The 26,551-nt window shown below is 49.5% G+C and overlaps 1 protein-coding gene across 5 annotated transcripts in view; it reads right to left on the bottom strand.

Moving 5' to 3' along the window:
- Sctr (secretin receptor) overlaps positions 1-26,551 on the bottom strand; it is a 53,465-nt gene that overhangs the window by 9,184 nt on the left and 17,730 nt on the right. For 4 of the 5 annotated variants that reach the window (XM_075987735.1, XM_075987733.1, XM_075987734.1 and 1 more), the window contains 6 exons: positions 21,354-21,461; positions 16,474-16,577; positions 9,596-9,693; positions 8,430-8,562; positions 6,897-7,050; positions 21-81 (listed from right to left, as the gene is read on the bottom strand). In XM_075987735.1, coding sequence (XP_075843850.1) covers positions 21-81; positions 6,897-7,050; positions 8,430-8,562; positions 9,596-9,693; positions 16,474-16,577; positions 21,354-21,461 — 658 coding nt within the window. The remainder of the gene's footprint in view (positions 1-20; positions 82-6,896; positions 7,051-8,429; positions 8,563-9,595; positions 9,694-16,473; positions 16,578-21,353; positions 21,462-26,551) is intronic. The other variant, XM_075987738.1, reaches the window with a different exon arrangement.

Raw genomic sequence — 26,551 nt, 5'->3', positions numbered from 1 at the left:
TCCTCCTCCTACCAGCTTACCCGATGTCTTCCAGAAAGTGCCGGGTGATAGCCCATGAAGCAACAAAAATGGCTGGAGAACCTGAAGGCCAAAACAAAAGGGAGGCACAGAATGATGTTTAATGTCGACAGTCAGCCTGATGGAATTTAGTATGACCGAACAGACAGGACTCTGGGTGTGTCTTCAGGGAACTATCCAGGTAAGGCTAATTAAGGCAGGAAGACCCACCCCAAATGTGGGCAGCACCGTTCCATGGACTGGGGTTCTGGGCTGAATAAAAAGGAGAAAGTGAGCTGAGCACCAGTGTCATCCCTCTGCTTCCCGACTGTGGATGCTGTGTGAGCAGCTGCCTCCGGTTCCTGCTGCCCTGCCTGCGCGGCCATGACAGACTGTCCCCACAAACTGTGATACAAACAATCCCTTCTTAAGCTGCCTCTGTCCGGATATTTTCCCACAGCAGCAAGACAAGCAACTAATCCAGGTAGGGGAGAGAGAACTCAGGCACAGTGAGCGGCATTTATCCTTATCTGGGTACCAGGTGGATGACAAGGTTTGGTTGCCGTGGAAACCTTCTTTATCATCTTGCATCAGTATGCAGCCACATGCTACTATCCTAAGAACCGCAGTGGGTTTTTATGGAACCTGAAAGCCACTTGGGGTTAGGATACTCCCAGGAGCCTGGGCCAGATTCCTGAGGACTTCTGGGAGAGAAGGCACATGGATGCAGTTTGGTGAGGCCCTAGTTTGAAATGGGATATACCCAGCAGAATGGGGAAGACAGAGAATCCAGCTGGTGGAAAAGCCATTGACTTTGTTAAAGAATTGACTCATAAACCTTGTCATTTGGGGCTGGGGAGATGGCTCAATGGGCGAGAATGTTTTCTGTGCAATCAGGAACACCTGAATCTGAATTCCCAGAAGCCACATAAAAAGCTGGCACCGGGGCCCCACAACATTAGGTCTGGCTATTTGCTTTGCTTTTTCTTTGAGACAATCTCATTTAGCCCAGGCTAACCCAGAACTCAATATGTAACTGAAGACGGCCTTGAACTCCTGATTTTCCGCCTCTACTTGTTGAGAACTAAGATTACAGGTGTGTGCACCACCATGCTGGGTGCTGGAGCCCGAACCTAGGACTTTGTGCATGCTAGGCAAGCGCTCTATGCTCTGACTGTTTGAATAGTTGAGGTTTCACTGTGCTGTCTAGTGGCCTCAAAGGCCTAGATTCAAGCCATCCTCCTGCTGCAGCCTCACAAGTGGCTAAGGCCCCAGGAGTGCACCACTGTGCCCAGCTTGCTTTGTTTTTCACTGTGGCTCATTCAATGATTCTCACAGGTTTGCTGATCTACACAATGGATGGAGAGAGGTCAGGCACCCAGACTACTCTATTTTTAGATCTCTAGTAGGCAAATCTCTACCTCACTCTGCTCCCCTGACTCCAACCAAAGGCATTAAAGGATGCTTTTCTGAATAAACTGAATGACCCTAGACAAAGGCCGAGAAACAGGGCTGCTGAGATGGCTTGTTTGTTCCCTGGACTCGGGAACTGACTCCTGCAAACTATTCTCTCACCTCTACATGCGTACTGTGACATGTGTATGTGTATGCACAACACACGCAAACACACACACACACACACACACACACACACACACACACCTGTACATGATAAACAAATAAATGCAATTTTTAGTCCCCTGGGGGAATGGACAAGAACGGACTAAGTCATTCTTATCTATGAACAGAGAGCCAAGGTCACAGACATCAGATTACAGCAAAAGCTGGAAACAAAACAACCAGAGAAAAGGAACTGAGAGGAAACTGATCAGACAGGGAACAGAAGGAACCTGAACAAAAACAACCCCAGGGAGATCACAAGGAGTCAGGAAAGATAACATCTACAAGAGATACAGGATGCTGCCATTTGGGAGCATCCAGAGGACAAGAAAGAGGGCAGAGAAACAAATCTACAATTTCCAAGATAAACATTCAGTAGAAGAGTTGGAAGATAAAGGCAAGAAATGCCCGGAAAGCAGAAGAAGCCAACTGAACCACAGGAGGCAGAGCGGGAACTTAGAATAAGGGAGACTGTACCCGTGGCTACAGAGCTTCCACAGAGAGTGAAGCCGGGGCAGAAGGGAAGGTCTAAGAGGTAACGCAGGTCCAAGGACGTGGTCTGTCAGGTGGCTCAGAGTTGCACCCTAGGGACCTATATGGTGGAGGAGGGGATCATCTCCTGCTAGTTGCCCTCTGTCTCTCCATACACATGTCACAACACACACACTCATGCACACACACACACACACATTAAATACATTATTAACACTAAACAAAAAAAAGAGAGGGAGGGAGGGAGGATAGAAGAGAGGGAGGGAGGGAGGGAAAGAAGGACAACTGTCCTATAACTGTAGCCCTGAGGAGGGTTGTATGCTCAAGGTCAACTTGAGTTAGATAGTGAGTTCCTATCTCAAAACAAAACTGCAAGAAAAAGAAATGGAGACCTGCGGCTGTAGAAGACAGGGTAATAGAATAGGGCAGGAGAGGGCAGGGGAGGGCAGGGAAGGGCAGGGGAGGATATGGGAGGACAGGGGAGAAGAGGGGAGGGGAGGGAAGGGCAGGGGAGGGAAGCTGTATCATAGTGACAGTTGTGACAGTTGAAAACACAAAAACATCTCTCATTTTTACTTAATGTTTTTGTGGTGTGGGGCCCAAGCTCAGGGCTTCCAGCATGCTAGGCAGGACCGTACCATTGAGATACATCTCTAACCCTGGCATTTTTGAAACCAGTCTTTAGACAACATTTGTCTCTAATTGCTTTTCAAAATCTTAGGTATACATTCCTGGAGAAATGAGCTCTGTCAGTAAAAATACTCCTGTACAAGCAGGCGAACCTGAGTTCATACCCCAGCACCACAGGGAACTGGAGAGATGGCTCAGCGGTTCAGAGCATTTGCTGTTCTTGCAGAGGACCTAAGTTCAGTTCCCAGCACACACACATAGTAACTCACAACTGTTTGTAACTCCAGTTCAAGAAGACCTGATGCCCAGTTCTGATCTCTGTGGTCACCGGGTATGCATATGGTTCACATACACACACAAAAGCAAACACTCATAACATACAATAGAAGCAAATATATCTTTAAAAAAACTGGACATGGTACTAGGTGTCTTAGCATGGGAGAGAAGGGAAGCTGATATGGGGGCATCCCTGGACTTCACTGTCTCTCCTGTCTAGTCAAATCAGTCTGCTCTGGTTCAGGGAGAGACCTACTCAACAGATAAGCTGGAGAGTGGCAGTGGAAGACACTTGACATAAACCTTTGACTTCTACATACAAGCGTGCACACACACACCACAGACACCAGACATACACACACACCAGAATACACACACCAGACATAACACACTAGACATACACACACACCAGACATACACACACACCAGACATAACACACCAGACATACACACACACCAGAATACACACACCAGACATAACACGCCAGACATACACACACACCAGAATACACACACCAGACATACACACACACCAGACATACACACACACTAGATATACACACAAGTAGACACACCCTGCACACACCAGACATACATACATACACACACACACACACACACACCCCACACACAAGACATATACATGCTCAGACGCACACACTACACACAAATACACACAAAATTCAGGTTGACAAAGCATGTAAGAGCTTAGGGGTTTCCTTTGTATTTAATGATTTGGAAAATAATACTGCAAGCTTTTTCAGAGGATTTGGAAGAATTAGTAAAAATAATCTAACCGGCTGCCTCCCTGCTGGTCTAATGGAGAGCCAAGACCCTAGCACATGGAGATTTAGACAAGCAGAAGAGTCAGATGAGGGAGAGACGCTTATTAAGTACACGAAGGAGGGAGAGGAGCTGGAGAGACTTAGTGGTTAAGATTACTTGCTGCTTTTTTAGAGAGTCCAGCTCCCAGCACCCAGATGGTTGGCTCACAACTGCCTGAAAGTCCTCTTCCAGGCAATCTGATGCCCTCTTCTGGCCTCCATAGGCATTATACTCAGACACACACACAGGTACATACAAATAATTAGAAAATATTTAAAGGCACCAGGGGAAGCCAAATGCAGCTAGTGGTTGGAGAACATGATTCTCTCTGTAAACTCTGAGTCACTCACATCTGTATCAAACAACGATAATGTACAGATAAAATATGACTCCAGGAAAAAAGTTAAATAAATAGAAAACAAAATAATTGCATGCCACCTGGCTCAGCAGTAAACAGTATTTTCTCAGTTCTGATAATGTACACACTGAATATGTAAATGAATATGTGGGCTTGAGCGACAGCTATGAAAAATGGGAATATAAGTGTGGATGTGGGGTTTTGTATCCTTTCCATCAGAAGGCAAAAATAATATCTCAGATGGACAGATCAAGGAAGAGTGGTATGTTGTTTAGAAATGTAAGAATGGGGGTCAGGGAGATAGTTCCGTTGATAAGATGCTTGCCTTGCAGGCATAGGGGCCTGAGTTCAACTCCCAGAACTGAAGAGCGGGGCTGGGGAGTGTGGCCCCAGTGTAGAGCATCTGTGTAGTACGCAGGAGACCCTGGCCCAATCCCGAACACTGTTACATCTCTTACTTGACTGAAGTCCTGGGGGTGATGGGGTTGACAATCTGGTGTCAGTAACCTTTATGTTGATTTAATGAATATAAATGGAGACAGCATCTCCTGTAGCTCAGACTGGCCTTGAACTCACCGTGTGGCTAAGAGAGTGGCCTCGTATTTGTGATCCTGGGATTACAGGTCTACACCACCAACCAGGCCGATTCATGAACAGAAGGCAAGTGCTCTGCCAACTGACCACACCCCCAGCCTTCATCCCTGTATTTTTGTGAGTTCGGAGCACAAAGAACGGCTTAATGTTGAGTCAATCATGGTCCTGATCTTACAGATTTCTCAAACTCTGACAGATTAGAGCTATGGAGCTCAGTGAGCTGCCTTCCAAATCAGGGGCAGTCAAGGCAAGTCCCTGGTCCTCATGGGATTACCGCCTATGCAGACACCTGCATGGTCCTGCAAGCCTCTGCTGGTCAACGGTCATGGGCTAAACAGGCCGAAATTCTGGAGCAGGAGGGCACAGTGTGTTTTGCCAGCCTTCCTGCTGGTCTGATGGAGAGAAGAGACTCTAGCCTGTAGAGATTTAGACAAGCAGAAACACCAGAAGAAGGCTTCCCTTGCAGGTAGGTAAAGGCGCCAGGCAGAAACCAAATGAAACTGGGAACCACTCCCAGGAACCTTATCCAACTTAGAACCTTGAGGTTACTTATTGTGTGCTAAATCAAAATAATGAATGGGTAGATAGGTAAGTGGGTGGATGGACAGATGGATGGTTAGATAGATGTATGGAGAGGTGTGTGGATGTGTGACTATGTGGATAGGTGTATTGTGTAGTATGGGTGGGTGGGTATATACTGTGTTCATAAGTAGGTAGCTGGATGGATAGACAGATGGATATTGGTGCATAGTGACAGAGTGGATGGGTGGATGTTTGTTACTGTCCGGTAACCCTGAATCCACCCTTGTCTACAGTGTGAGTTGAGTATATGCATCCCATCTCTGAGCTTAAGTCTCTGAATGACTTCTGGAGGCTGGTGAATTGATTAAGTGACCAATGTAAAGCACCAAGCCACCACCTGGAATAAGTGTTCAAGAAATGGGAGTTATTTCCCTTGGCCAGAAAGAGGAGGAAAATATGCAGTGGGGCCTTTGCACAACTGGCTGGCTGTCATGCTATCTGTCCTAGAAACTAAATCCTCATCATCCTTTGGAAACCAGGTGGTTTGAGTGGCCTATGGCCATGGTGCACTCAGTTCTCTCAGAGCCCTGTGGTCATCTCAGTCACATGGGTGAGAGTCATGTGACTCAACCAGAATGAACTGCAGAGCAGTTCAGAGAAGTGTGGGACGACTGCGTGTGTGTGTGTGTGTGTGTGTGTGTGTGTGTGTGTGTGCGCACGCACGCAGAGGTCCCTTGTCTTTGTGTTATGGGAGCCTGGTAGTGAGAATCAGGCATCCTACAAAGCTTCTGGTGGTAACATGGAAAACAGTGTGAATAAAGCCACTGTTACAAATGGCAGTGTAAAAACAGAAGGAAAAACATTTAACACCTGTATTCAGCTTGGTGTGAAGTTGATGATTTATGTACTCATCAGTTATGTGAGCCGGCCTGTTCCCTTCCTGCTGAAGTTTGTCTGAGCCATGTCTCCTGAGCTCAAACATAAAGAGGACACAAGCATGAATTATCTGTAGAAGATGAGACCAGTGCTGGGCAGAATAAAACTGGAAAAAGCTCAGGATGCTCAGCATTCAGTTGACGCTAAATTACAGCTCTGATTTCACATTTGAAAGGCAAAAAAAAAAAAAAAACCCGAGGTCAGAGGGTTAACCATCCAGCAATTTGCCAAATATTACTTAAGTTAGTTCAATGCGGGTCTGGGAGCAGACACTAAATCCCTGGTTTCTTTCTGTACATACTCTACAGGTTGGATGAATGGGTGAACAGATGAAGGAGAGGATACATGGGTTGGTGGTTGGGTAGATAGGGGGATGAATGGATGAGAAGGTAGGGGATGCATGAGTGGATGGGTGGATGGATGGATGGATGAGTCTGTGGATGGTGGGTGGGTGTGTGAATGGGTGGATAGATACATGAGTGGGTAGGTGGGTATGGATGTGTGGGTAGATAGATGGTGGATGGTTTGGTGAACAGATTGATGGGTGGATGGATGGAGCTGCAACTAGAAACCGAGTCCTCCTGGCTCTCAAGTTAGCATTCTTTCCTGCAAACCACACACGCACAGCACCCATGGACAGACATACCCCATCCGAGGAGCACAAAGGCCTGCAGGCACTTCCTCTCTGAGAAGAAGGAGATGGCGAGGAGCGTGTGAAGGTAGAGGCCTTCCACCAGCAGCCACGCATAGTTGGCCATGATGCAGTATTGGAAGAAGATCATGACCAGCTTACAACCCACCTGGAAGAGATAGGCGCATGAGCCGGGGGTGGGTGGCTGAGCCTCCCTTGGGTAACTACTCCCAAAAAAACCAGCACTGCCTGGTAGGAGGCAGGTCTAGAGTGAAACTCAAGGGGTACAACTGTCTTCACAGGGCTCTGGAGATGCTCAGGGGGTGAAGGGTTTGCTGCACAGCCATGAGGACCTGAGTTTGATTCCCAGAACCCACATTTTTAAAAGGCAGATGGCACAAGCTTGAAATCCCAGCACTAGGGAGGTGGAGACAGGCAGATCCTGGGGCTCACTGGCCAGCCAAACTAACAGACTTGGGAAGCTTTGGGCTGGTAATGGACCCGGTCTCAAAGAATAAAAGAGGCAGAGGCTGCGGAAGGCTATCTGAGTTTGACCTCGTATCTCTGCATGTATGGACACACTCATGCACAAGCATATGCACACACAGGAATGAACACACTCAAGGGTTCTCCTGAAGCTTTCCTTGGTCAGGAGACCAGGCCCACAGTGTTCTCTAGAGACTGCAAGCCCCCAGGTCCAGGGAGGATGACCTAGGATCTGCCAGAAATCAGGAAGTAGATTCCAATTATGAACTGGCCCTGAGCCTTGCATTCCTTCAGAGAAAACCACCCAGTGCTGACCAACACCTTCATTTTCCAAGAAGGACATTATCGCCTAGGGAGAGAGTGGGGTGCTAAGTCAAAATTTACAAAACTACTTTCCTTCTTCTGAGTGTGCGTGTTTGCACGTGTGTGTGCGCGCACTTTCCGGGAGGTAAATAAAAAAGCAAAATCTCTCAAAATGAAAATAAACTGTTTAATCTGCAGCCTTCTTCCTTGCCCAGAATATGGATGTGAAATTTGGAGGTGCAGCACCCATATTGCAACCCTGAGGTGAAAGCCTGAGAAGCTTATGATGAGCGGTCAGGGATGCCAGGTGACACGCAGAGAGAGTGCAGTGGCTTAAGCGGCATCTAGACAGTGGGTGGAAGAAAATCACTTAGGGAAATGATGTTTTTCTAGAAGCCTGGGTGTGCAGATGTTCAGGCATGAATGCACTTTCCCCCTCCAGACTTTGCCATTTCGGGAGCTGGCAGGAGTCCAGGGAAGTCTGACCACAGTTCTAGTTCCCAGGGTGGCTGGTCCACTCCTGAGCACTGGGAATTAACGGGGCCTCCACTGATTTCCCAGACACATGACTGACATCATGTCTCTATGGCTGCAGAACCCTATGGAACCTTCTAGAACCTCCTGGAACCTCCATGTCCTGCAAAACACCACCTTTTCCCTGGATCATCTGTGTGATCTTAATGGATGCTTGCAGGGAGGATGATAAGCTACGGGGTTTGGTCTTCTCCAAGGTCAGTCTAGGACACTTAGGCACATTACCCTACGGGCATCACAGTAGGTGACGTCATCCGAGGGGAAGAGTACTGCATCCTTGATGAAGTTGGACAGGGCTCGCAGGATGAAGGACACGAACAGGTGCATGTGGATGTAGTTGCGGGTGCAGTGCAGCCTCCTGTCAGAGAGAATATGGGACTGCAAGACCATGGAGAGGAGCTGGTGTTCTGACAGGTCCTCCTGCCCTGCTCCTCCCCTGGCATGAGGAAACCAAAGCCCCGCCACAGCCCTCAGGTCCTAGCTCTCTGTTAACAGAACCTGCACGAGGGCATAGGTCTCTAGGTGCCCGATGCACCCTGTACTGTACTGAAGTCACAAAGGAAAAGTTAGCCAGGCACAGTGGTGCATGCCTGTCAACCTAGCACTTTGGCAGTGGAAGCAGACGGATCATCTCAAGTTCTAGGCTTTTAGGGACTACATGGTGAGACTGTGACTCAAAATAGAATAGACCAGAGCAGAACAGATAACACGATCACGAGTTTTGTAACAGCAACCCGTCTTCGGCCCTGACCAACCACTGCCACCAGTTTCTGAATTTTCTTCTGTGCTCTAGGGGCTGGAGGTTTGTTGCTGGTCCTCCCTGCCATTGTCTCATTTTGAGATAGGATCTTATGCACCTTGGTCTGGCTTCCCCTTACCTATGTAGTCAAGGAGGATTATGACTTTCTGATCCTCCCTCCTCCAGCTGGGGTGGCCACAGGGATGTGTCACCATGGCCAGCTGATAGAGAGCAGGGGATCGAATCCAGGGCCTTGTGTTTGTTAGGCAGGCCCTTTACCAACTGAACCACACCCCTCGACCCTCAAGGAAGCTTAAACAGGGTGTGCCCAACCTTTCAGCTTCTCTGGACTGCACTGAACAAAGAATTGTCTTGGTGTGCACATTAAATCCAGGGCTCCAACTGCAGCCTTCTGGATTGGAGGACTTACATATGTTTACATACATTCATTTTGCATGACGTTGTATCAGCGCATTGTCATCTACAAATTTGCTGCTTTTTTGAGTTGTAAAAAATACATTTTAAGTTTCTGATTTTGTGTTGAGTCACGTTTATAGCTGTCCTGAGCTTCACAAGATGGCCAGGCAGCCCACCAAGACCTCCCTCTTTCCATCCCGAGTAGTTAGGAAGACTTGAAGGCTGGGGGACTCACCGGAAAGTGCACAGGATGCTGAGGGCGACCAGGAGCATGGCCAAGGAGGAGCTGTAACCTACCGTGTACATGACCTTGAGCTTCAGCAGGTACGCATGCTGCAGAGAGAGGCACAGGTCAGCCCTACCTGCCCATCCGGCCAGAGCCAGCCCTTCTGTGTCCCAGGGTACCGGCTTGAGGCAGCATCAATCCCGACAATCTTGACTGCTATTCTGATGCCTGTTAGTAGGTCCCTTTACCAGCACTATGAATGCAAGACTTTACTGGATTACTTCCAGAGACAAGCTCCTCACAACTTTTGGAGGAAGGCATTTGGCATACAACAATGCAAAATACTGGAATTTTGTTTGCTTTTTGAGACAGGGTTTCTCTGTGTAGCTTTGGTACCTATCCTAGGACTAGCTCTTGTAGACCAGGCTGGCCTCGAACTTACAGAGATCTGCCTGCCTCTGCCTCCCAAGTGCTGGGATTAAAGGCGTGCATCACCACTGCCCATGCTTGGCATAATTTTTTTTTTTGAGAAAGGGTTTCATGTATCTCAGGCTAGCCTCAAACTTTCTATGAGGCCATGGATGACCTTGAACTCTGGCTCCTCCTGCCTCCACTTCCAAATTGTTTGGATCACAGGTGGTGTGTGCTGCCATGCCTGGTTTGTATGGTGCTGGGAATCAAACACACAGCTCTATGCACACAAGGCATGCATTCTTTCAACTTAACTGCACCTCCAGCTCTTGTTTTGTTCTGAGAAAGGGTCTCTCATATTCCAGGCTGGCCTTGAACACCATATAACTAAAGATGACCTTGAACTCCGGATCCTTCTGCCTATACCTTCTAAGTGCGTGCATTGAAGGTGTGTGATATCAGTCCCCTCCAGAATCTTGGTCTTGTTATTGTTTTCAAAGGCAAGGTCTCTCTGTGTATTCCTGGCTGTCCTTGTCCTCAGACAAGGCTGGCCTCTAACTCAGAGATTCCCCCTCTGCCTCCTAGTGCTGGGATTAAAGGTGTGCACCACCAAACCTAGCTCCGAATCCTTTTAAGTAGCCCTGAAGGTAGCTAGCTTTTGTGGTCCACCTATTAGTCTTCCTTCCTTCCTTCCTTCCTTCCTTCCTTCCTTCCTTCCTTCCTTTTTTTTCTTTCTTTCTAGAACCACCTAATCAATTAGTCTTCTAGATGAAGGTGTTGTCTTTAGGAAAGTTGTAATTGCATGCAATGCCTTGCCAGTTTCAAATAAAGCTCCTCTTCCCACCGTCCCTCTACAGCCTGCTCTGCATCCCTTGCCTATTTCTTGCCTCTCTCCACACCCGTCACCATTTCATTCACTTCATTAGAATGGCGAGGGCTGGGCGATGGTGGCGCACGCCTTTAATCCCAGCACTCGGGAGGCAGAGGCAGGCGGATCTCTGTGAGTTCGAGACCAGCCTGGTCTACAGAGCTAGTTCCAGGACAGGCTCCAAAGCCACAGAGAAACCCTGTCTCGAAAAACAAAAACAAAAAAACAAAAAACAAAAAAAAAAAAAAAAGAACGGCGAGGTTTGTTGCTGCTCGGTGTCTTAAATGAGACACCCAGGGGCTGGAGCAGTGACTCAACGCTCAAGAGAGCTTGCTTCTCTTTAGAAGGCCCAAGTTTGGTTGCCATATCTCCGTCAAGCAGCTCACAACCACCTGTAAGTAATTCCAGTTCCTGGAGAGCAGACACACATATCTGACCTCCAAGGGCACCTACACATATGCACATATATGTACAATACACATAAATAAAAATAAAATATCTCTAAATGGCAAAAAGAAGCACTTCACTATACAGCACTACAGGGAAGAAGCAGAGGAGCGTCACCTCGACCTATGCCCTACACTACCAGTGGTGTGACATTTACTCAGTCACCGCCTCCTCACACTGATGCAAAAATATTGCAGTAGAAAGGAATACTGAACCAAAAAGAGGTAAGACCTGCATTTAGGTCCAGGTACAATAGTCAACGTGGGTTGAAGAAATGTACATTAAAATGATGGTAATATTAACAACCAAATTGAGAGATTTTAAAATTAATAATACTCTACAAAGATGAGGGTACAGTGGGAATGAAAACTGGTTCAATTTTCAAGGAAAGAATGTGGAGATACGCACTGAGGACCTTTGAGATGGGCGCTTCTTCTGGCCTCCCTTCTATCTTGTGACAGGGTCTCTCTTGTGGCTACCAAGTTGGCTTCAGACTTGCTCTGTAGTTGATGGTGACTTTGAACTACTAGATTTCTTAATGCTGCCTCCCAAGTGGTGTGTGCCACCCTGCTAGGCTTTCACGGTGCCAGGGCTGGAAGCCAGGGCTTCCTGCACGCCAGACAAGCACTCTACCAACAGAGTCCCCCCTGAACAACTCTCCAGGAGTTAATTCTACAAACCTGAGTCACCCTCCACAGTCACAGGTTCTGTGTCTACATATCCAATGAACCACAATTTTAAAATGTTGGGGATGGGGAGCTGTTTCTGGGCCGGTGAGGTGGCTTAGTGGAAAAGGGTATTTGTCATCAAGGTTGACCCTCTGAATTCTACCCCTGGGACCCCCATGGTGGAAGGAAAGAACCAGGTTGTAAGTTGTCCTCTGACCTCCACACATGTGCCATGACACATGCCCCCAACATGGGATAAATAAGTGCAAAAATAAAAAAGCAAGTTCTATCTGTCCCGAGCATGTGTAGACACTGATCCTTGTTCTCATTCCCTAGAGACTCCAGTACCACTGTTCTAGAGCGCCCATGGTACATTCCACACTGAGTCCCCTAGAGGTGGATTGAGTGCATGGAAGGATGGGCATAAGTGCCATGTGGATATCATGCGATTTTATGTAAGAGATTTGAGTATCTTCAGATTTGGGTATACATACATTTCCCAGAACCAGTGCCATGAGGACACCGAGGCACAAAAATCCTCAGAAAAATATTTGTTTATAAAGACATTTTTAAGATTATATTTATTTTTTTCTCTGTGAACATCATCAAGCCTGGAAGAAGCCCTTTTCTCCACTGTGTTGTCCATAAAGATGGTCATTACAGAGCTGCTGTGATAGAAGCTTCCAGTGCCCAACAGTAGAATGTTGTATGCTATCTTAACCTACATGTCTTTTTGTTTGGTTTTTCAAGACAGGGTTTTTCTATAGCTTTGGAGCCTGTCCTAGAACTAGCTCTTGTAGACCAGGCTGGCCTCAAACTCACTGACATCCACCTGCCTCTGCCTCCCGAGTGCTGGGATTAAAGGTGTGTGCCACCACTGCCTGGCTGACCTATGCTATCTCTAATGTTCTTCCAGGGTTAAAGTGATGCTTCCAGTGAGATTTTAAAGAAGTCAGGGCCTGTTCGCAGTGCACACAAAAACGGGAGACAGACTTGGAGCACTGTGTGATTTCAGCTATATGGACAGAAGGGTTGAATTATGATAGGTGGAAATTTTTGCGATCAGTGTGATTGGGTAGCTGGGGCTGGAGCTCGGTTTGCAGACTGCTTGTCTAGTATGGGAGAAGCCCTGGCTTCCATCCCCTGCACTTCAGAAAGTGGGTTTGGGGGTGAACAAGCAGGTAGAGGTTGAGGGGTCAAAAGTTCAGGTTCTTCCTGGCCACACAGAGATTAAAGCCATGTTTGACCACATGAAACCCTGACGGAAAAAGAATAAAGCAAGCCACTGGAATTCTCTATTTGGGCAAAACATTTTTGTTTTTAAATTGAATATCACGTTCTGGGGGTCTTGCCTGGGACCTGCACTTATATATCCTGTGATTAGACCTTATAATCACTTTTTAAAAATCTATGGAGCTGTGTAACATAGTGAGTTTGACACTAGCCTATGGTACACAAGACCTTGTCTTGGGGGGAAAAGGTATCAGCCAATCTGTGGGGTTCAATTTCTTATCTTCATTAAAAACAAGCTTGCGGTGAGCTGGTAGGGTTGCTCGTCGAGGGAAGACACTTTCAGACAGACGGTGGTGCGAGTTCAGTGCTCAGTTCCACGTAATGGAAGGAGAGAACAGATCGCTGCAGTGCCAGCAGGTCCTCTGAGCCGGGGTACAGGAGCCAACCCCTCCCCCACAACACAAACAAAAAATGTGATCAAACTTTCCTTTAAAAAATGGTAAGGAGAGATGCATCACGTGGTAAGGAGACATGTCACGTGCTAGCAAGACCTTGGTCTCCTGGTTCTGAGCAGAGAAGTAAGTTGCTTTCGTCCTCTTCTGTGCTGGCATTTTCTACAGCTGATGAGTGCTGATTAGTAAGCGAATGAAAAGAGGAATTGCAGCTTTAAGGCACCAGATCTGTGCAGGGAGCCTTCCTGACTTAGCACAGCTAGGGCTTGGGATGGGAACGGCCCACGTTCTGCAGCATCACACGGTAGACAGGAGGGAAACAAGCTGAGCTTCCAAACCCAAGAAGGCCAGCCCCTGAGCAAATGACTCAGATTCTTCATCGTCAAAGCGGAAATCAGATGTTCTCCCCTGCAGGCTTGTTGAAAACGAGAAGAAGCTACGAGATGGTCTGTGTCTACAATGCTTGGCATTCAGAAGCCCCTTGGCATGGGGTACTTCCCCCAGCGCCATCCACCCTTCAGCGTGAGTCAGCAGGGTCAGATGGTAGGAACTCTGAGGTATGATTGGCCTCCAAAAATAAAAATGGACTTATTTTCTCTTTCACTAATAGAATGAGCTGAACAGGTGGCCATGTCGTTGGGAAGTCATGAGTGCAAGCGTGTTATTTTAGGAGGCAACTTAACAAATCTGGGTGCTTTGGGAAAACAGCGATCGGTTGCCTCACCCGGAGTGCACAGGAAAAGCCAAGTGTGTGGGGTGGTAGAGTGCTGACAGTTTAGGAGGAAAGTATCAGCATGATTGACAAGATAAAATGTAAGACTCCCTGCGTGAGCCCTAGTGCAGGAAGCTTGCGTGCGTGTAGATTTCCACTCAGAATAAACAGGGACATTTTGGCATCAGAAGACTCTCCATGTGAGGCCAACTGTGTAGGGCGGAGCCCCCTCCTTCAGCAACTGTCCCTGAAGTCAAAGGCCACCTCTCAGGGGTGATGAGAAGTATGAAGGCCTTAGATTAATGACCCCTAAAGTCTGGGACACCAAAGAACCCAGTAGGGCTGGGACGCGGCTGAGTTCCAGCCATATAAACTGGGCATGGTGCACACGCCTGTCATTCATCACAACGGAAGCAGGAGGATCAGATGTTCACAGTCACCTCAGCTACATAAGGAGTTTGAGGCCAGCCTGGGTGGGGAATGGTTGTGACTGGCAACAGTTTGGGGGGCTGGAGAGGGGATGGCTGGTTCAGTAGGGGTGGAGTGTCTCCTTCCTAAGATGACGGAGAGCTGATAGGATGCCTGCCTAGCAGGTTAAAAGCTCGGAGTATGAGTCTTAGCACCACATACTTCAGGCACGGGGTATCGAGCCTGTAATTCCAGTACTGTGGAGACCAGGGAGGAGGAAAAGGAGTTCTAGGCATTCTGGGCTATTTAGGGAGATTGAGGCCAGCCCGGACTGTCTGGGACTGCTTTTTAAAAAAAATTAAGGAAAGAAAGAGATCTGTGGAATTTGACAAGTTCTTGGGTCAGCCTGGTGGTGTGCAATCCCAGCTCCCAAGGTTCATGCTCTTAACCACTACACCATGTTCTTCCTTCAGCCGCTACACCACGCTCTTTCCTTCAGTTTGAAACTGGGCACAGGGAGGCCCACACCACTGAGGGTGGCAGTCTGGTCTTGTGTTGCCCACACCAGGTCATGGGAGACCAAGAAGGCACACGCTGCCTGTGTGAAGTGTCCTGGCAGAATAATTTGTCCTATTCAGTACTAAGTGACCTTGAGCCCTGATTTCATACTTGTGAGGTCTGACCCCAGCATGACCCTGATTCCCAGGAGTTCTCATGTGACCCTTGTTCCCTCAACTTCTAACATCTGCAGCTGTGCCTTGGCCCTAGAGGGCTCAGAGTCCAGGAACACCCCTGCTCTCTGTCTTGGAACCTGGCAATGCCACCTGTTTGCTGTGCCCTCTACTCAGCTGACAGCAAGCATTTCCTATGAAGAGACAGTAAATAGTTTAGGGTCAAGGTGTCACACGGTCTCCCGCAACTACTCAGCCCTGTCCCTGTCACACAGAAGCAGCCTTGTGGTACTAATGAACTTGGCTCTGTACCAACAAAACTTCATTTGCGAAAGCTGCTCATGGCCCAAGGCCGCAGTCTGGCAATCTTTGTTGTGAGTAGATGCCCTAGACACTATAGACACTTAAGGGGCATCTGTTACCTAGTCTTTCTATCAGTCTAAGCCCACTACTGACATTTGTCAATACTCTAGTAACACATGCCTGGGAAAGGGGATGGGAAAAGAAAGAACGGAAGGAACAAAGGAAGGAGGAAGGGAGGGAAGGAAGGAAGGAAGGAAGGAGGGAGGGAGGGAGGGAAGGAAGGAAAGAAGGAAGAGAGGAAGGATGGAAGGAAGGAAGAGAGGAAGGATGGAAGGAAAGAAGGAAGGAAGGAGGGAAGGAAAGAAGGAAGGAAGGAGGGAAGAAAGGAGGGAACGAAGAGAGGGAGGGGGGAAGGAAGGAAGAGAGGAAGGAAGGAAGGAGGAAAAGCCAAGCAGGACATGTCATTGTCAGTCGGAGGACAGAGGAGAGTTTTAACCAAAATAACAAAGTTTGAGCAGAGATGGGACTCAGCCCGTTGAGCGCTGCCTGCCCAGAGTGCACCGAGCCCTGGGCTCCATCCCCGCACCCTATGAACGAGATGCGACGGCACATGCTGATAATCCTGGCCCCAGGTCCTCTCTGACTTTTACGTCCTGTCTTCCTCATCCTGCATTCACCCATCTCAGGGGCCCGGGTGCCACATGACAGGCTTACCCGCTTCTCGTTAGAGGAGTCGTTCATGTTGACGCCGCAGGCCAGGTCAGGCCTGGGGAAAGTTTCTGACCAGCCGTCCTGGGTGCAGTTCCTGAAGAGGGACCCTGAGGGTGACAAGTGTACGGCAGATGAGTAGGGGGGATCAGGCCATGGAACCATACAGTACAGTCTCTGGTGACATGAAAATATTACCACCATTTTACAGGTGGGCAAATTGAGGCATGCAGTGGTGACGTAACTTGCCCACATCATTATCTCAGTAAATGGAGAATCAGGGTTGGGTCTGCTCTTCACACCATGTACAGATCCCCATTCTTACTTGCACCCCAGTTCTACTGATGCAATAGGGGGGTCCTGAGACATCTGGGTGGATGGCAAGAACTCAGCTTCTGTTACAGTGAATCCTTGGGCCCTCACAGTTTTCTCTGTCTATCTGTCTGTCTCCCTCTCTGTCTGTCTCTCTCCTCCTCCCTCCCTCTGGTCTATCATCCCTCCCTCCCTCCCTTACTCCCATCTCTCTGTGAGGTCAGAGGTCAACCTTGGGTCCCATTCCTCAGATGCCATCCACCGGTGCTTTTTGAGACAGTCTCTTATGGACTTGGAATTTGCCAATTAGACTAATCCATCTGGTTAGAGAGTCCCGGGGATTCCCCTGCCTCTGCACACTGGCACTGGCATTACAAGTGTATATTTTAAAGGTTCTGCATCTTCACACTTTCCCACTGTGTCCTGCTCATTTCACCGGATGGAAACCATTAGACACCACCAAGGCAAAGTCTGTCAGGCAACCGCCCCTCCTTTGCTTGCGATTAAGGCTGCCTGTTGAGATAGATGAAACTGTCTGTCCTCCATCCCTGCCTGGCACAACGCTGCACCCTGACTCCCCTGAACACTTGGGTAATGATTTCCTAGAACTAAGAGTGTGGCCCCGAATTCTTGGGCATCAACACTGGCTTGCTTCACAGGCAGAGTAAGGTGTGAGGTGGGCAGACCTGTGCCAAGCTCTTTTCATAGAGAACTGGGTTGAGTTTCCTTCTGCATGGGGTACACTAGGGAGGGAGAATTTCCCACTGTGGGAATACATGTGTGTGCTTGTAAGTATATGCACATGTATGCTCTAGGGATTTCACCAAGACCTCCCGCGTGTTAGATACACATTCTAACACCTACCCTTTCCTGTCCCCCACCTGACTTTTCAAAGCCAGCATCCAAAGACAAAGGAAAGGAGCCACTGGCCAGGAAGGAACCACTGGCCAGGGCAGAGCCACTGGCCAGAGCGGAGTCACCAGCCAGGGAAGGCCTCCCGGAGATTCCAGCAGACACTGCCCTCCCTGGTCTGAATGACCACCTGAATTTTCATCCCAGTCACCAAGGACCTGTGTCCTTCACAGACTGAGGGTGCCATCACCAATTCCATGGATGGGAATTCTGTCTAGTGGCCCCTTGACAATCATTGCTAGGCCTGACTTTCTCTCTCTTAGTGACCCCAGGGCCTAGGTCATCATTTGCGGTTTGGGTCCAACAGGCTCTGAGCTGGAGAAACTCTGACAGCCTTTCTCAGACCAGTCCAGTTCTAAACTCTTTCTGTAACGATCCTGCTCTCATCCCACAGCCCAGTGAAGGTGCACTGGCAAGCAGTGCACAGCCAGGGTGCGTACCAGCACTAGCTCCCTCCCGTCAGGGGCACTCCCTATCGCTCCACGGTGGCCTCCAGTCTCAGGAGGCCGGAACTGCCAGCCTAGAATCGGCCGAATCACAGTTCTCTGCCCAGCGCAGTCTCTTGGTCTTAATGAGACTTTACCCACATCACCCTCACTACAGAGTGATGTAAAGAAATGCCCAGGCTGGTGCCAGCCAGAAGCAGCCTTCCCGCAAGAGGCAGGCATGAGCAGGACATAGAGTCTTAGCGCTCAAGGGAGGGGTGAGAAAGTTTTGGAATGAAGTCGGGGAGTGACTGTGGCATGGGAAAGAATGGTGGTCAAATGTCCACTGACTGGATAGAAATGTTTCCCGAGCCAGAGGCTGTCGGCACAGGCTGACATGGCGGCTCTCTATGGGCCCAACCCAGCACAGCTGCCTGCCTGTCTAGGGCCCTCTATCCTCAGGGACCCAGTAGCATTCCCAAGATATCTGACTGTGACTCGGGGTTGGCTCCTGAGCCTTTCACAAGCCTATGTGGTGCCGATGGAGCATCTTTATAGAACAACAAAAGGGTGGGCTCTGTCCACCCCCTCTCTCCACTCACTTCTTCTGGGGTTCATCCCTAACAAGGACAGGGATTCCTTCCTAAGAGCCCCGAAAGCCTCAGTTTGCATGTCTGTATGCGCATGCATGGCTGTTCAGGGCAGAACTTATCTAAAAGGCTGTATCAGCACCTGATCCAATCCAGAAACGTGTGTGTGTGTGTGTGTGTGTGTGTGTGTGTGTGTGTGAAAGAGAGAGAGAGAGAGAGAGAGAGAGAGAGAGAGAGAGAGAGAGAGAGAGAGAGAGAATGCTTGTGTGTGTGTGAGAGAGGGGGGGGGAACATGTGCGGGGCTATGGGAGAAGAAAGGGAGAGAGAGAGAGATTGAGATTGAACCTAGGGCCTGGGGCATGCCGGGCAAGAGCTTTCTTACTAAAATTTATCTCTATCCCTTTTTTACTGTGTGTGTGTGTGTGTGTGTGTGTGTGTGTGTGTGTGTGTGTGTGTGTTGTGTTTGTGTGTGTGTACTGGGAGGTCAGATACTGACATAAAGTATCTTCCTTGACTACTCTTCGCCTTATTTTTTTGAGACAAGGTTTCTCACTGAACCTAGTCCGACCTAGTATTCTAAGCTGACTGGCCAGCCAGCTCCAGATCTTACTGCCCCTGCCTCCTCAGCACTGAGGGCACAGGCATGCCCCTCTGTGCCAAGCTTTTCCCTGGTCCGTAGGAATCAGGTCCTCGTGTTTGTGCCGCAAGCAAGCTTTACCAACTGAGCCATCTCCCCAGCCCTTCCTTTTACTTTTTATTTTGGGACAGAGTCTCACTGAGTTGCTCAGAAAGCCCTCAAACTTGGGATCCTCTTGCCTCAGCCTCAGAGGAGGCTGGGATTAGAGGCCTGGGGGATCATATCCTGCTAACTACATTTTAAACAAGAAACTTTGAAAATGCCAGTACCGTTTTCAAAGGAAAACAAATCAAAGGAATGTCTCAAGGACATTGAGACCTTCAAAGGAAGTTCTAAGGCTGGCATGAGAACTATTCGAGGCAGAAAGCAGCCTGCAGTTTTCCCAGCCACTCAGATGCCTGTCTGGGCCAGTATAGACTGCTGTGGTAAAGAACTACTTAGGAAATAACTCTAGAATGTGTTTTCCTTGTTCACAAAGAAGTTGCCCTGAACACTGACTGGTGTCCATGAGTACGTCTCTCTGGAGTTGGGGGACACACTACAGGGAACCTTCTTCTCTGGGGGGCCAGAGAGCAAATGTCTGATCAGATCCAAGATAAAGCCGTGGGAGAGAAAAATTCTTGGTGAACAGCAGGCTCAGACAGGTCCTGACCCACGCTCTTAGGCCAGCCAACTCCCTGAGGCTAGGTATGAGTCCCTGGAATGAGCTGTTCCTCCCACCAACCCAGGAACCAGGCCACCACCTACAAGGCCTCAGTATAAACCTGCGGCCCCACAGTGACACCATGTGGTAGGTAGGTGAAGCTGCAGCATGGAAAACATCATTCAGAAGTCTTCCAGTTAATGGGGTGGGTGGGAGTTTAAGCAGTTAACTGGGGAGGGGTGTGATCAGGCAAGCCTCTGGTCACCCTGGGCCACGGGCAGTGGTTTCTCCTAGCCACGCTGCAGAAGGATAGGTGTGCCGGCTCAGAGAATGCTTTGAGGAGATGGTCCGTACACACAAGTCCTTTTCAACAGGAACCTGGCCAGCCATGGATGAGACCTGGATGTTAGGGTCAGCACACGGCTCCAAGCCAACCACAGAGGCATGAATGACCTGAGTCCTAAGCTTCATGGACTCAAGTGCCTCACGTCAGGCACTGTGGGGTATCTGAAGCTGGTCACCGAGGAAACAGAAACATGGAGGAAGGGGAGAGGGTTCCTAATCTGGGGCCAAGGCTGCTGCCTCCACTTCCCCTCCTGCTCTTCCTCCTGTTCCTCCTCCTTTATTAAATTACTTTTTGGGACACCTGGACAGAGGTTAGAGAACAAGTTGTGGGAGTCAATTCTCTTCTTCCACTACGTGGGCCGTGGGGAGTAAACTCAGATCCACAGACTTGGCGGCAAGCCCCTGTAGCATGCTGAGCCATCTCACTGATCTCAGCATTCAGCCTTCCCTAAAGACACTGTCTCCCAGTTCCTTCCCGTGACCCTGAAAACTGCTCTCATACAGCACAGCATAGTCACGCAACAGTTCCGGTCTCCAGAGACCTCCCCTTATGGGTTCCCCCATGATGGAGGAGGGCCATCTTTCTATCTGTCGTTTCATTGGTTAAGTAATAAAGAAACTGCTTGGCCTCTGATAGGACAAAAAATTAGGTAGGCAGAGTAGACAGAACAAAATGCTGGGAGAAAGAAGCTGAGTCAAGGAGTCGCCATGATTCTCCCACTCAACACAGACGCAGGTTAAGATCTTCCCTGGTAGGCCACCTCGTGGGCTACACAGAATATTAGAAATGGGTTAGATCAATATGTAAGAGCTAGCCAATAAGAGGCTAGAACTAATGGGCCAGGCAGTGTTTAAAAGAATACAGTTTCCGTGTAATTATTTTGGGTAAAGCTAGCCGGGTGGCAGGAAGCGGCCCGCCGCCCTTATTACAACATCCCTACTGATGGTCCTCAAAGACCCCTACATTCTCATCCAGAAGCCATTGCAACCTCTGGCCAGGGCCCTTCAAGCCGCACGGTTACCATTTCTGCCCGTGAGCATCTGGAGGAACTTCGGACATTGCACTTCCACCGTCTGCGCTGGTGCTGAGGAGGGCCAGCAGCTCATGTTGTCCCACAGCCCTTCGCAGCCTGCAGAGAAGAGCCCAGCACTGGATTGGGATGGAGCATGGACCAAGGCTGCCAACCATCACCACCCTTTAAGCCCAGCTTATTATATGACTCCTTGAACTCCGCCTTTCCAGGGTTGAGATATGGATGAAAATCACGGTCTTGCATGCACTGGGCAAGTGATTAACATGTGAGCCTATGAAGAACCTCTTGTAACTCCAGGGCTGGGGGTGTGGCTCAGCTGATAGAGCACTTACCCAGCATGCACAAGACCATGGGTTTGGTCCTCGGGATCACAAAAACTAGGGATGGTAACACACGCCTATAATCCCAGTAGGGAGGAGGCAGGAGGATTAAAGGTTCTAGATAATCCTCAACTTCACAGCAAGATTGAGGCCAAATATAATTCTGTCTTAATAAAACAAAACAAATACAATGCTATCCTTCTTCTTCTTCCAGATTCCTGCATCCTTGTCCTGGGCTGTAGCCTGCCCTGTCCTTCACCCCACCTTCAAAGCCTCTCTCAGACCCACTGGGTGCTGGCGCTACTAACAGGGCAGAAACACACCACATGACTTACTTTCTTTTTTTTTAATTTATTTATTTATTAAGGATTTCTGCCTCCTCCCCGCAACCGCCTCCCATTTCCCTCCCCCTCCCCCGATCAAGTCCCCCTCCCTCATCTGCTCGAAGAGCAATCAGGGTTCCCTGACCTGTGGGAAGCCCAAGGACAGCCCACCTCCATCCAGGTCTAGTAAGGTGAGCATCCAAACTGCCTAGGCTCCCCCAAAGCCAGTACGTGCAGTAGGATCAAAAACCCACTGCGATTGTTCTTGAGTTCTCAGTATTCCTCATTGTCCGCTATGTTCAGCTAGTCCGGATTTATCCCATGCTTTTTCAGACCCGGGCCAGCTGGCCTTGGTGAGTTCCCGATAGAACATCCCCATTGTCTCAGTGTGTGGGTGCACCCCTCCCGGTCCTGAGTTCCTTGCTCGTGCATGACTTACTTTCTTACATCCCCAGGCCTTTGTACCCTCTGCTGACCCTATTCATCCTGGCCAGGACCATCCCTTGTGTACACACACACGCGCATTTCACGCATACACACACACACACACACACACACACACACACACACACACAAACACCTCCTTGTGCCTCTTCATACTGGCCTCTGAGCCTGCCTGGTGTTAACCAATGCCTCAAGACAGGTCAGGGGGTTGGAGACTATGAACTGGCACCAAATGGCGAGCTAGGCAGACACATCTTCCCTCTGTGTTTCATGGCTGTGTCGACTCAGTAAACCATTCTCCCCTCTATTTCATGGCTTCTGCTTCACTGTAGTATAGGGGTTGAATCAGATGCCTTGGGTCCCCCCACAAACACCAAATCAAAGAGAGTGGAGGGCCAGGTGAAGACATGGAACTGAGAAGTTGCAGAGATGTCAAGGCCGAGCTTACAGGTAGAGGAAGCTGTGCCAGCATTGATTCATCTACTAGTTCATAGCCCATATCAAGTGCCTTTGCTATGCCAGGCCCACGGGAGGTCTAGGGACTCCCACTGTAGGCCACCAGATAAGCTTCTACTCTTGGGGACCCTCTGCTTGGTGGACAACAGTACCTGGAAGCTAAGTCAATGACTGCTTCTGTTGCTGGATGCTGGAAGCTGGGGTACTCTGTACCCACCAACCAGGGCATACCAGGGAAGACTGGAAGACTGAGCGGATTCTCCAAAGCCCTGATGCACACAGAGCTGCATCTCCGGGGAGCTTGTGAGATGCCGTCTTCTGGGTCTGACCTCCCAATGGTTGAGTTAGAATTCAAAACCCACAGGTCTGTGTACTGAACATGCTTCCAGCTGCTTCTGATGTGAAGTAAGGACAGAGCTTTTATGGTGGGGCAGGTTACTATGGAAACTGTACTGAGAAAGGATAATGATGCTTTGAGGACACATGATCAAAGGATGAGACATTAGTCCTTCAAGGAACCCAAGGGTGAGCAACCCTTGAATGCTTCTGAATCTTCATCCAGAATCTCAGTGACCCCGGCAGGTAGAAAGCCTTGTGCATTTCTGGTTTGGAACTGCCACAGAGCACAGTGTCTGTCCCGTCACTCCAGAGGATGATCTTCTGCCAGTCAGTCGTGAATGTTCGCTCCAGGCCTGAGAGGGATCTTCCCAGCTTTGCCTGGGTGTGAGAGTCGAGTCAATGTTCACTGTTAACTTGATGGGATCTAGACTCACATAGGAGATAAACTTCTGGGCATGCCTGCACAGGAGTTTCCAGATTGAGTTAACAGAGGTGGGAGGAGCCACCTTGACCGTGAGCAGCACCACTCCAAGGGCTTGGGTGAGCAGAAAAGGAGAAGATGAGCTGAGCGCCAGCCTTCACCTCTCTCTGCTTCCTGACTGCGGTGCCCTGTGAGCGGCTGCCCCATGCTCCGGCTGCCATGCCTTCCCACCGCGATGGGATGTCCCTCAAGCCCCTGATGCTGTGCCTGTCCTGCCATGAGGAACTGCACCCTCAGACTGTGAACCAAAGCCACTCTTCCTTTTCTTAGCTGCTTTTGTCCCAGCCATGACAAAAGGGATACAACGGTTGTGATTTGGCCCTGCCCGGATCCTTTCCTGAAGATGCTGCCCTCTCTTTCCATTACCTCGAGTCCCAGGAGGCCAAAGAGAAACCCGTGTCCCCTTCTTTAAGCACACATTTCCATGTGGCTACTGGACACAGTCTCCTCGTCTGCTCAGTGGGTCTGCAGTATTGGAGGCAGGTGACCAGAGAAAAGGAACTCAGAGCTGACTGGGGCTGACCCGGCCACCAAGCACTAGCCAAAGACTCCAGTCCATGTGATAGATGACCTTGCCTGCCTGGCCAGACAGACTGAGGTGTCAGAGTGTCTGAGAACCTTCTGGAGGTCACGTTGGGCAGGGCCCACAGAACGGCCAACCTAGAGCTGGCTGAGGCCTGGTAAGAGTGCCTGAGGAAGGTAGGAATCCCTGCCAGCTGGCTTGGAGACACTCTTCATGCCAGCCAGGCCCTGGGCTGGGTGGAACCATGTCAGGTCTGAGCTATGTGTAGCCGGCATTCTGGAGCTAATTATCCCAACAGCCCAGGAGTAACAGGGTGTCAATTTCCCACGTTTCAAGGAAGAACAGAGGACTCTAGGGTGGTGTCAGAGTGGCAAAAGCAGAGGCACTGATAGCGTTGGGATACCACGCAGCATTCCGGTCTCCTCAGTGCAGGGAAGGCTGACTTTGTGAGGACACTCCTCCACCGCAGCAGAACTGCCTCCTAACCCCACACTTGCTGAACACCCACAGATGCTTCTTCAGCCTCTGGGCAAAGAAGGCTAAGAGCAGACCTAGGAATTCCTGACAGGCAAGGAAACCACCCACACGGAGGCCCAGGCTTTTGGGTGGTACTTGTTTGAATAATTTTTATCTTACCAATTATATATTTTTTATTATCTCTTCAAAAGATGAAAGAAGAATAACAGGGTGCCAGGGGGGCTTTAGCTGTGGGATTGGGGGAGGTGCTTGCCTGGCATGCACAGAGCCCTGAATTCCAGCCTCAGCACCACATAAACCAAGCATAATGGTACAGACCTGTAATCTCAGCACTCAGCAAGCAGAGGCAGGAGGATCAGAAGTTCAAGGTCATCTTTTATCACCTAGTGAGTTGAGGCCAGACTAGGCTACATGAGACCCTAGAAACATAGAAAGAAAGAAAGAAAGAAAGAAAGAAAGAAAGAAAGAAAGAAAGGAGGGAAGGAGGGAGGGAGGGAGGGAGGGAGGGAGGGAGGGAGGGAGGGAAAGAGGATGCGGAAGAAAGAGGAAAGGAGGGAAATAAAGAAGGGAGGGAGGGAGAAAGAGAGGGAGGAAGAAAGAGAGAGAGGGAGGGGGAGGGAAGGACGAAGGGGGGAAGGAGGGAGGGAGGGAGGGAGGGAGGGAGAGAGGATGCGGAAGAAAGAGGAAAGGAGGGAAATAAAGAAGGGAGGGAGGGAGAAAGAGAGGGAGGGAGGAAGAAAGAGAGAGAGGGAGGGGGAGGGAAGAACAAAGGGGGGAGGGAGGGAGGGAGGGAGGGAGGGAGGGAGGGAGGGAGGGAAGAAAGGCACAAGACAAGCCATATAATTGAGTGGCAGATGGTTCAGAGGAGAATGGCTATAGAGATGAGACCACAGAGCCTTGCAGAGCGCACTTCCCGCCATGTGCAGAACAGCCCTGTGGCCAGGGCAGGGATCTGTTAGCTAAGGCCCACACAGAACAAAGTTTGAGGTGTTTCTCAGAAACACCAAGGCTTAAGAGTCAGCTTCACCAGGAGAATGGAGTTAAAATAAAAGCCACAATGAATAGACGAGGGTCTGTTGCCACCCTGGGAGGGGTACAGGCTTCTCTAGACTTGGGAAGATCCCCAAGGCAGACACCTAGTACCATGTGTGCCTGTGTCTTGCCTAGACACACCCCCAGAGGCAGGTATAGGATGAAGCTGGATGGTGGCTGGAGGGCAGAATGGGCCTTGGGTATCTTCAGGGCCCCAGCCAGCTGGATTATAGCCAGCCAGCCCTCTGCCAACTTTCACTTTTTCCCGTGCTGACTCACGAGGCCATCCTCGGGCCCCGGCTTATTTATAAATCAGCACAGATGGCCTGACGATAACCTGGGGCTATTTCTGGAGCATCTGACAGAGGACTTGGAGCAGTCCTGCTCAGGGCCCTGTACATGCTGATGGAGGTCAGCAGGGAGCCCACAGTTCCTCCTTGCCTGATGAGAGCATTTTAGAACTTGATGCAAGTGGTTGCATAGTATGACCAATGGTAGAGGATTGTAAACCTCCAAGGGAATAATTTAATACGAATTTCATCTTGGCAGAAAAGTCCAAAGGTACCAGGCATTGGTGGTGCACACTTTTAATCCCGGCACTCGGGAGGCAGAGGCACTCAGGTCTCAGTGAGCTGGAGGCCAGCCTGGTCTACAGAGTGAGTTCCAGGACAGCCAAAGCTGTTAGACAGAGAAATCCTATCTCAAAAAAAACAAAAACAAACAAACAAACAAAAAAGTGCTTTCCCATTCATGCTGTGGGGAGATCACCCTGCCAGTGGAGACTAGAAGAA

This window comes from Microtus pennsylvanicus, chromosome 10 (assembly GCF_037038515.1).
Source record: "Microtus pennsylvanicus isolate mMicPen1 chromosome 10, mMicPen1.hap1, whole genome shotgun sequence".
NCBI classification, from domain to species: domain Eukaryota; kingdom Metazoa; phylum Chordata; class Mammalia; order Rodentia; family Cricetidae; genus Microtus; species Microtus pennsylvanicus.
This window is presented reverse-complemented; position numbering and strand designations above follow the sequence as displayed.